Source organism: Trachinotus anak, unplaced genomic scaffold (assembly GCF_046630095.1).
Source record: "Trachinotus anak isolate AG129_WGS33_773 ecotype Australia unplaced genomic scaffold, CSIRO_AGI_Tana_v1 ptg000024l, whole genome shotgun sequence".
In the NCBI taxonomy this organism is placed as follows: Eukaryota; Metazoa; Chordata; class Actinopteri; order Carangiformes; family Carangidae; genus Trachinotus; species Trachinotus anak.
In genome coordinates this window covers 904,919-916,336 of record NW_027273875.1, presented here as the reverse complement: position 1 = coordinate 916,336, position 11,418 = coordinate 904,919, and the positions used below count along the sequence as shown (strand labels likewise).

The 11,418-nt window shown below is 41.3% G+C and overlaps 1 protein-coding gene across 1 annotated transcript; it reads right to left on the bottom strand.

The window, feature by feature from the left end:
• Nucleotides 1-1,107: 1,107 nt before the first annotated feature.
• Nucleotides 1,108-3,707, bottom strand: LOC139607712 (5-beta-cholestane-3-alpha,7-alpha-diol 12-alpha-hydroxylase-like). The gene is made up of 2 exons (XM_071460841.1): nucleotides 2,248-3,707; nucleotides 1,108-2,157 (listed from the first exon to the last, which is right to left on the bottom strand). Exons 1-2 carry the CDS (start codon nucleotides 3,354-3,356, stop codon nucleotides 1,821-1,823), a joined length of 1,446 nt encoding a protein of 481 aa, XP_071316942.1. The 5' UTR covers nucleotides 3,357-3,707; the 3' UTR covers nucleotides 1,108-1,820.
• Between the last annotated feature and the right edge of the window lie 7,711 nt (nucleotides 3,708-11,418).

The following is an 11,418-nucleotide window of genomic DNA, read 5'->3' as shown; positions in this document are numbered from 1 at the left end:
TACATGCTTCTCTGCATGATTACCAAGTATGACACAAAGCCATGGTGACAGAACACTTTGAGTAGACCAAGACTGGGGAAGAAATGAAGGTAATAAGGGAGAAAGATGTGGAGGATGAACCAAGACAAAAATAGTCTGTATCAGTAGGTCATTAAAGTGTTTAAAGTGAGAATAGACAATTTTTTTGCTTGAACCTATCATTATGAAGTAAATGTTGATTGAACAATGTAATGGCTACATAATAATGACACAATTGCAGTTGAGATTGGTTCCCTATGCACCTCATTTTCACTATGCAATTCTGTTTACCACAGGGTACAAAATCTCCTGGGAATGCGAAGACTCGATTTTTGGCAGAAAGGAAGTGTGTCTGCTGTTGCACAACCAAAGCAGGAAGAGGACTGCTATCAGTAGCTTTCTCCAGGTAGTGGAAATGGCAGACAGTCGAACAACCACAGCAAATATGGAAACTCTGCCCGGGAAAAGAAAAAGCCCCGCTGTCAGAGGAGGCAAAGAAGGCAAAGAAGGAGAGTGACAGAAACAGAGGTAAAACAAGAGTGAACCTAGGATTGGCATTCACTTGAGAGAGAGAGAGAGCCGTTTGTCACAGACTGGGACAAAAATTCAGCCCCCTGGTATGCTCAATGGCCAGTCCAACTGTGGAGAGAGCTCCGGTAGCCATGTTGCAATCCAGTGTTTGTGGCAGCAGCGCCAAACGTGATATGACTTGGAAACGCTGGAGGTTGAAGTTTCCACTGTTTCCACTTTGAAGGTGAGGCAGCTATGCTTTCACAAATCAAATAATGATAATCTTCAGGGTTTGACAGTTACCAGTTCAGAAAATGTCTATCTCTCTCTCTAATTACTGTGTTCCCGGAATGTTTGGGAAAAACTGGTTTGAATTGTACATTTGTACACAACACTTCACTTCAGTTTAGCTCACTGATTATCATCTATGATAATCACCTATGTGATCTGATGGATCACATACGTGATTAATCACATAGGCACAAACACAAACTAATCAGAAAAAACAAAATATGAATTGTCACATGAACAAGTATACAGAACACAAAAAACACAAATGACAAGTGTGTTATTGATTCAGTTTTGCATTTTGCGCATTTATTAGATAGGAGGGCATAGAGTGACAGGAAATGAGGGGGGAGAGAGAGGGGAATGACATGCAGCAAAGAATGGGACCAGTCAGGGGTGAAACTGGTGACTCATCTGCTCAGAGCATATACATTCACATGGTATGTGCCATAACCACTTGACTATTGGGTCGCCCTGATTCTACTGATTGTAAATTATGTTAATTTATGTTGTAATCCCATACAAGACCACAAACAGTCTTCAAAAAAAAAAACGAAAAAAAAAAGACAATAGAGTTAAGAAGAAAAATGCGTCCAGACTTGTAACTCAGAATCACTGAATTATTGAATATTTGTTCATCTTATGTTACTGTATAATTTACAATCTGTATAATATGAAATAATGGGATCACCACATGACACATTTCCTCCATCACCAATTCAAAGACACAGTGCAATTTTTAATGATAACTGGGATACAATCATAACTCAGTGACATGTTTGCAACAAGAGTTTGTTATTATTTAAGATGATTGGATGGTTTGCAAAGTGCAGATACATTTTATAGTACATAATAGCAAGGTTACAGACAGAAGCTGAAGTTGTTTTGTTTCACGAGTGCATAAAAGGAGTCAGATTTCAGTGTTGTTTTACATGACATCTGATATTTCCTAGACACTGAACTGTCAAACTCCCAAGAAAAGGAAAGAGGGTGTGATCATGGCTTCAGAATTTGAATCTGTACCGAAATGGGATGTCGTTGATGGGATGAAATGCTCCAAGGCCCAGACGATTGATGACAGGGCTGGGTATCTTCTCATCAGGGTTCTTCAGCTCAAACTCAAAGTAGATCAACATGAGGAAAATAAACAGTTTCAGCTCAGTGTTGGCAAAAAACCTTCCCGGACACAGGGACACTCCTGCCCCAAAGGGCATGCTGTAATACTTCACCCTCTTCCCTGCTTTGTAGAAATCAGTTTTCTTGCTCCCATCTGGATTCAGAAAGCGATCAAATTTGAATGAAGCTGGCTCAGGGTGAATCTCCGCGTCAGTTTGGACAGCACTGTGAGGAAAGACAGCCATTGCGTCGCCCTTGCGAATATGGTATTCGCGACCATCAGCCATTTTAAGAGTCATATTTTGTATCACTGACCTGATGAGGAGTGGTGCAACGGTGAGTCGGAGGGTCTCATTTATAGCACTGTCCAGGATTGGTGTTTTCATCAGCATGTCACAGGTCAGGTTGATCAAAGGACCACCAGGTATGACCTCTTGTCCAGATTCCTTCAAGACCTTATCTATCTCCCCCTTTACAGCTGTCATAGCTTCTGGGTGCTTCATGAGGAAGAAGAGCAGCCAGAATGCAGAAGGCCCTGTGTTACCTTGGGAAACCCAAAGAAGAACAATCATGTACTTGTCTATCATTGACTCCTTTATACCCATCTCCTTTCTGCCCTGCTGCATGTCCCATACCCAGCCACTAATGTTTTCCTTAGTCTTCAACTTCTGCATTGACAGAGCATTCCAAAAAAAATTCTTCAGCTTCTCTGCCTCCATGTTTTCCCATGGGGACTGGACTCCAAAAAACAGATTGGGAAATAAATCAGCATATTTATAAAACTCGTGAAATAAGGCTTCTGATTCAGCTATGTCTTTCTCTTTGGCTTTCTCTACATTTCCTTCTGTCATGGATGATGCGTTGCCAAAAAGAGATAAGTAGCCAGCCCTAAAAATAATATTGTAGCTGTATACAAACAGTTTTTCTTCCATCCAGGTATTTTGGTTTGCAGCTTTGTCAATATTCTGCAGCATCATTTTCTGCATATTACACATGATGGATTGTGTTAACACCTCCAGTCCTGGTCCGCTCAGGTATTTGTGGCTGGCTGACACGATAAGGTGGTGCTCATTCCCCATAGATTTGTAACCAGAGATTCTGTGCACCAAGTCCTTGGCAAACACGTTGAAGTCAAGAGTTTTTCGACTCTCCTTAACAAATACCCCCAATGATAGAGGATCCTGCATGAAAGTCATGTAAAAGCCTCCCAGCTGTACTGTGAATACATCACCGTGCTTTTTCTTCATCCTCTCTAGGAACTTAGCTGTGTTCTTGCGAAATTCTGGGACATGACCAAGCCAAGGGATGAGCCCCTTATCCAAAGGGGGTTCTCCTGGTTGCCTCTGTCGAAACACCCCCAGAAGGTACAGGCCTGAAATGAGAGCGGTAAGAAAACCAAGGAGGATTGGAATCAGCAATGTCATGACTGGTTCCTCTCACAGCAACAACGTGATGTGAAGTGAAGGTTCCCTTTGCTCATGGGACCAGTTTTACCAACAAAAGAATGACTCACTTTTGTATTGGTGTAAGATAATTTACCGTATTTTACTTAAGTAAACTCCTTGTTTGTTGAGAACAAAATATTCTTTTTCAGCAGTACCATGTTTCACAGAAATTACAAATTTACATAAATTTTCTACTACAAAAGTCAAGGTCACAGTGAACTCACAAAACTTGGTTTTGGCTTCGTCAATGCAATAGCTTGGATTCACTTGGACTCAAGGACGAACTGATTAGATTTTGGTGGTCAAAGGTCAAAGTCAGTATGATCTCACAAAACACTTCTGGCCATTACTCAAGACTTCACACAGCAATTTTGACAAGGTTTCACACAAATGGTTAATATTTTATATGACACTGGATAAACAGGGATGTAATCTGATGCTAGTTTGAATGGTGGAGGCATACAACCACGAGGCAGTAATTTTAGTTTACATTAAGACCACTGTTCATTTCTCACCTTTGTCTGTGTCTGCTCTCGGGACCAAAACAGTTACAGAACAATCTGGCCAAATATGGACCCAGCTGACTCTGACCCCCTCTGCCAAGCTTTTGCCTTTCATTGTGCAGTTATTGGACACCATGAACAAAGTTAGGGACACTCTATGAACCCTCACCCCCAGTGTCTTTCAGCTCAGCGGACAAATGGATCAATTAATCACCCATCTCCCTGTCTCATAGACAGCAGGTGCAACAGCAGCCCCAGTCAAAGCCACTAAAGCTCCTCCAGTGCAAGTCACTTCAGCCTTCCCTGTGAGCCTTTTTCACTACTCCTGAATGCTGTTTGGGAGATACTTGATAATATTGAGAATGAATTAGCGGCCAGGGATGACACAGATAATTTAGATTCCCTAATTTCTCTGTCCTTCTCTGTGAACATTGTAGGGAGAAGTCAAGCCATCCACAAGCCCTCACTTCTAGTCCACACCCAAGAATTACTCCATGTGCCAGTTCTGACAACACCCCCTCTGTTAATCCTCATTCAGTTCACCCTCTCCATTTAACAGTGAAGAACCCATGCAACTAGACAGAGCTCATCTCCCCCAGCTGAATGTCAGCACCTTGTTAAAGCAGGCCTGTGCATTAACTGTGACCAAGCTGGTCATTTCCTTGCTGCGTGCCCCATTTGCCAAAAGATTCTGCTAATCAGTAACCAGGGAGGTCCTGATGAGCTACACAACCTCCTGCTCAGCCCCTCCGTCATGCATGCAATTTAAAGGAACTTTTCTGTTTTCTGGTGAATTCTACAGCTGACAACAGTTTTATTGGTTTATATCTTGTGACCCATGCAGAAATACCTGCTGAACCACTACCAGTTTCTAAGGACATTAATGCTCTTGATGGTAAGCTCCTCGCATGCATCACACACACCGCACTCTTCCACTAGAGCTATCCTTTCTGGAAATCACAGTGGAACACTAAATTGTTTGTCATCTCCCCTCATCATCCAATAGATTTTGGCATACCCAGGTTAAAACTACACAATCTACACATAAAGTGACCTTCTGATACAATCAATAGAGTATTTTCTGTCATTCCCACTGTCTCCAATCCACTCTTACCCCCACTCTGAACACCATTACCCCACAACTGGAACCTCCTGATCTCACCTCAGTTACATCTGAGTACCATGATTTAGGATATGTTTTCAGTAAACAGCATGCCTCAAGCCTGCCACCACGCAGATCCTTCGATTGTGCAATAAATCTCCTCCGCGGTGCCCCCCTTCCTTCTAGCCGTCTGTACAACCTCTCATGCACAGAGAAAGAAGCAATGGAAAAAAACATTCATGACTCCCTCGCTGCTGCCATCATCCGCCAATCTTCTTCCCCTGTAGGAGCAGGGTTTTTCTTTGTGGAAAAAAAGGATCATACTCTCTGCGCCTGCATTGATTACAGAGCTTTGAATGATACACTGTTCCTAATAAAATCCCTTTCCTTCTGATTAACTCAGCTTTTGAGCTCTTGTATAGCGCCACCATCTTCAAACAAACCACTGTTAACTTCTCACCTCTGTTTGTGTCTGTTTTTGGGTCAAAAACTGACAAAACCATTAAAAGGTCTTTATTTTTAATTCATACCGGTACTTTAGTACGAAGCCTCATTTTCAGTCACTCCTGTTTGCTGTATTAAGGATACTGCATTGCATCTCAACACAAACAGTTCTTGTGACCATTTTAAATTTAAAGCCCTCCAGAATTTCAGTGGGCAGAAATCCTTTATTTCCTAACAAGAATTTTATTGCGGTGCTGCAGTAAGAGTTTGCTGATGTCTCTGTTGTTTATACGCTATTCAGATCTGCTAATTTGTGTAGCAGTTACTGATGACTTCTCTCTCCCCCCTCCATTCTCCTGCTGGCTGAGTCTTATGTTAAATTATTCCTCTGCCTCCTTTAGTAATAATGATACATGTAATTAAAGTAGTTTATTTGCTGTTATGAAAGCAAGGCTCAGTGTATTTGAAGCGCTCCTCTGCTTCCCTGCAGTTCCGGTAAGCTGCTCTTAACAAGAGGTGTAGCCCTAAGCCCACGGTTGGCATCCATGTACAGCCCAGCCATGTACTAGGTTAACACCCAGTCATGTTTGAAAAAAAGTCTCGGAATCTTGTGACAATGATCTAAGTTGGCAACACTGCAGGCTGCAAACACCCTGCTAACAGAAGCTGTTTGCACCAGAAACTCCAACTCAGTGCCGGGACATTCGGCTGAACAGTGGTGGAAATATGATCACTCAGTCAGTCAGTCAGGAATAGATTATAGGGCTGGCCCAACTGTTGCGGTTCAGCCAAAAATAAAAGTACGACAGAATGAAGAATCAGCTAAACTTAAGGTCTACCGTGGCTCTGTGAGGCTGTACTTAGGCAAAGTGGTGAGCAAGGCTGGAAAACTAACTGAGTAAAGCCAACTGCACAGCTACCCTACACCTCCAGGGACCTCAAAAGCCCCAGGTTCACCCCATATAATTTGAGTATACATAATTTGCTTAATTGCACATTTGTTAGAAATTTGCGCCACTGTAGTACAATATCAACTTGAGCCCTTCATCCTCCATCAGGCCTTGAGGAGGGACTCTTAAAATCTAGTTTTAATACCTTGACTCTTTTTATAAGGTAATATTTTTGGCTGGTTTCTGGGCATCTGGGGAAATAATGAAACTGTCAGGTCAGTGAACAACAAATTTTAGACTGGGTATTCAAATCCACTCCTGAAGACAGACATGGCACACTACTTTCTTATCCTTTGGTGATACAAAATACATTCAGCTACTAATGGTCAATTTTGAATTGAGACATGATTGTGAACTGAACTGATAACAAGAATTGAGACAAAATCGTATCATAAGATTCCCAGTGATTCCCTCCCTTACTTACATTGAAGCAGCAACTGGACATTTGTTTTTCTTTTCACAAACACTAAAGTTATTATTTGCCAAGAACAGTTCCAGTTTCTCCATTATCAAAAGCTATGAAAGCTTTTTGTACAATACAATGTCATATTCCCGACCTTGGCTTCTGAAACGAATAGTACCCTGACCTTGCCATGTCACCAAAACTTTTTCCCATATCTCATGCTCTGTTTTTACACCCCTGTTCTTACTGCCATGTTACAATCAGAAAAAGACTCAGAAATGACAATAACAATCCCTGTGATCTAAGACTTGAATTTCAGTAAAATAAATCAGTATGTAGTACTCGATGTAGCACATAATAGTGCAGTGAAGCCCAATTGGATCAAGATTATAGACTTGTTACTGAATAAAAGAGAATTGGTGTGCAGAAAATCATTCCAAACTATTACAGGATTTTATGCTTTGAATCAATTTCAGTCAAAAAAAAACAACAACAACTTTGTTTATCCTGAATGTTATGGCAACTTTTATCCGTCATGATATGCATTTTTTATTTTATTTGTTTACTTGTCCAATGTCAAAAGAAAACAAATAGCTGTAACTGTGAGAGGGACATAGATAGATAGATAGAGAGAGAGAGAGAAAGTGAGAGAGAACTGCACCATAGAAGGACATTCATGATAATTCTTCTGCATACCCCAGAAAACAGACTAGACTAAGCCTAAGATTATCGTATAACTTGATCTCTTACACAGCAGCCAAATTTTAAGATGGGAAGCTATAACTGCTTAGATTCCTTTTTAAAGAGCTAATCAGGGTTAAACTGCCGCAGGGATATGATCATGTTCAGGGAGGAAGAACGCTGATAAGGAAGCTCAAGGACAGTTGTTTTAGAAAGGCACTATTTGAAGTTATCGATTTATTCCCCTTCACAGGTGTTAGTGCTGATTTAAATGACCTTGCTGAGCTGTTAAAATCAACGTCCGAGCTGGTGTACCCAGCCTTCAGCTCCTCTTGTATTTTATGCCATAAAACATTTATTATTGGTAAAACATTAGCCAGTCAGCCTTTCCTGATGTTAAGATTACTTTTCCTCAATTAATGTAGTGTGGAATGTGTGTGAATGAACTTTGTTCTTAGCTCTGTCCCAGTGATATGTAAATGTAAACATTGCACATTAAAGTGGCAAAAAAAGATTTCATTCTAGCCTTTTCCAATCTGCCTTCCTTTAATCATCCCTTTCTTTCCTACTTTATCTAAATTCTTGACCTTTCTTTGTCTTCATTTCTTATTCTTCACCCAGCTTCTGTGGATATCTCTCTCAGCTTGCTATTACTGTGGTATAGTGAGGGGAAAAGAACAAAAAAAGAACAGCATGGGGCATTTCATGGAAGCACATTTCTGGCATGGTTTTCCCCAGTGGAAAAAAGAAACCCTTCGATGCCACATTCTCTCTATTCAGCTACATTTCTCATGGACAGTGCAGGGGGTTCGCCAGCCTTGCCGGGGCAGACACATCACTGTGTTTATATGCACATCTGGAGTCAACTGTGGCAGATTTTTAGCGAGAATGGGGTAAACTTATCCACATTCTTGTCACAAAGAAACACAGCATTTCATGGTGCTTTCATTATCTGTGGTGGTTAAATGTTCTCTGTGAGCAGCCAGCATGAGTACAAATACTGCAGTACTGCCCTCTATTAGTCACTCATCTTTATTCTAATATACAGTTTCACCACAAGTTCCCTCGAGTGGAGTCTCTGTTATTTTCACTGGGAGACAGAGGAACTGAGCTCAGCAATGAGAATATATTAATGCTTTAAATACACTAATATCCTACTATTCTCACCTTCCTGTCTGTCATGAGTAAGATCTGTGGAGCTCCATACACTTTGGCTGTCATTTGTTTTTCCTGCATTTGATTTCACTCTGTGTCTCTTCCTGTCTGTGCCTCTCTTCTTGTCTTTTGTCTTTCTCATCCTTGCCTGCTCATTCCTTTTTACACATTGTTCCACCGAATGTCAACATCGAAACGTCAGCTTTTTTTCCCTCTTCAGATTGTCACTGAATCTCCGAGAAGAGGATGTAGAGCATATTGGTGGCTTCATGCTCCTTTCCCCTCTCATCTCTAGTTTACATAAAAACTTGTCTGTCTGTCTTTGTCTCTATCCTGATCTGTCTTGCTATTTTTATCACAGCCTTTCTTCCTGTCTGGTGTTTTGGTCTCCCCTGTCGGTCTTCTGCCCTTTACTTTGTCTCTCTCTATACTCACACAGTTCTCAGTTGTTCTAATGAAAGGATGAGTGATGTAGTTGTTGGCTGGGGAATGGAGCCTGTCATTTATTTTCTGGTTTTCTGCCGGGCTTGCCTGAGGCCAGGCTCATCTCGACCATAGATGACATTATCATGAGAGATTTTAGTCCATACTGAGATGGCACACATGTTCGGTACATTGTACTGCCGCCATACATATGCATGAACGGACCCCACACACACACATACACACACACACACACACACTCTTCAGCCCTGCCATTGCCACTGACAGACTGATGTTTCCTGGTGTCCCAGGGAGTGGGAGTTGGAACAATACTCCGTAATTGAATCCCTGTTGCCACTGTGTACCTTCCCCATCCCATTGTGGTAACAGTCTCTCACAGCCAATGTCTTTCTTGAAGTGTGTTTAGTTGCCATCAGTGCTTTCTGTCAAAATGTTCTTTATTTTTGCTTTTGTCTTTTCCCACTTTCTTTTCTCCTTTCTTATTTCCCTCAGATGTTGTGTTTTTGCAGAGGCTACTTTTGCATCCCTGTGGTCAATAACCATTTCTGTCACTGTTTGCATGTGTGAACTTGTGCAACTTTGTGACCATGTCTGTGCACATGGGCATGTATACCACTTTTGCAAGTGCATTTGTGGGTGTAAGTATATACATTTCCATGTGTGTGTGTGTGTATCCTCTGTGTGCTGAATGACACCTCAACCAGTCGGTCTCCTCCATGCCTCATCGCTCTTCATTGCGTTCCTGTTCGTTTGACTGACATGTCATCCTCAAAAGATGTTTGCATCGCCTAGGCACTCTAGATTGGACACGCTTGCGTGATCCCAAGCCTGGGCTGCGTTTGTAGACAGGCAGTTTGATTCTGGTTTATTTATAGTCTCTCATAGTTGTTCACACTTGAGACTGTTTTGATTAGAGACGCCCCACACAGAGAGATTAGGGCCTCAGTAGTCACACATTATCTTCAGTATTTGTTTTAATGCTCTCACATTGGTGAGGTGTGTCAAATCAAGATAATACAGATACTGTTTCTGGAAAGTTTGACAAATATTACCTTCTGTTAATATTTGCGTAAACTCAACCACAGCCAGCTGACTAAGCCAACGACTGATAACTAACACAGAGACAAAGGATGCCAAAAGACAAAACTGAGCTTTATTAAAGGTCATTCTGGGGACAGCAATAGAAGGGGTCCATCCAAATGTAGTGTAGATTTGAACAAAATTGTAAGAAAAAAGGGCAAAAGAAAGTTCACATTAAGGTGTCTTTTCATCCATGTGAATATTAGGAGTTGGTTCATCTGGATAATCGACTGGTGTTGCCGACTTTCCACTTGTGCCATTAAACAGTTGCATAAGATGAGGGTGCAATTAAATGACACAAATAACAGAGCCTCCAGTCAAACCTCAGATGTGAAAAACAATGTAGGTAACATGATGGAAATGTGGTATTAATGTTTGTTTCATGTATTCATTCAAGGAAGGTTACAGTTTGTTGCTGCCGCTATTTTGGTTTCTTCAGTGGATGGTTAAGTGACACGCTTGCTGTACATCAGGAATTATTCGCTAAGTCTGTTTCCATTGCACTTTGTCGCATTTTGCTTTTATCAATACACAAACCTTCCCACCTCAGCCAAGTTTAAAAACGTTTTTGCAGTATTCTGCGCTTTTCCTGATTTTTCTGAATTTCCACTGAGGTTTTTGAAAGTTGCAAAAGGGATTTGAATTGTTTTTGAAAATGCATAATGGAAACCTGATCTATGACTATATACCTGCAAAACCAGTTTCATTAGCCTCAGCTGAACTTGGTGCTCTGATTAACAAATGTTAGCATAGACTGGTAGCATTGTCATTGTGAGTGACAAAAAATAGATAAATAACTACGGTCTCACAACTTACCCACCTGTGGCCACACAGCTTATTTGGCCACGTTTTGAGAAACTTCTAAGAGATTTCTGCTTCCAACCTAAAGACAAACAAATGTGAATGGAACTACATTAGTGGTGCCCAAACCATTGAAAAAAATGACATTTATAACAGTAGTATCTATCCACCGACCTCATGAACGGTTTTCATGGGAACTATTTTCTACAGAACGGCTGTGAGCCACGTCAATGTTTTAAAAAGGCCACTGTGATTTCCTCTTAAAAACACGGTGTATAGTTTATGGACATTTTGAGGCACATGGGTTAACTGTGGGAGAGGGCTGAGTATGAGATATGGACAGGTGAACAAGAGAGGCTTACAGTAACCCACCACCCTGTGAAGAAAATGCTCTGGTCATATCTCTAAGTGACAACTGTGACAAGCACATACAGTCATCTAGGGGTCTGTGATAAGGTAATCCATTTACTGGTGGAAA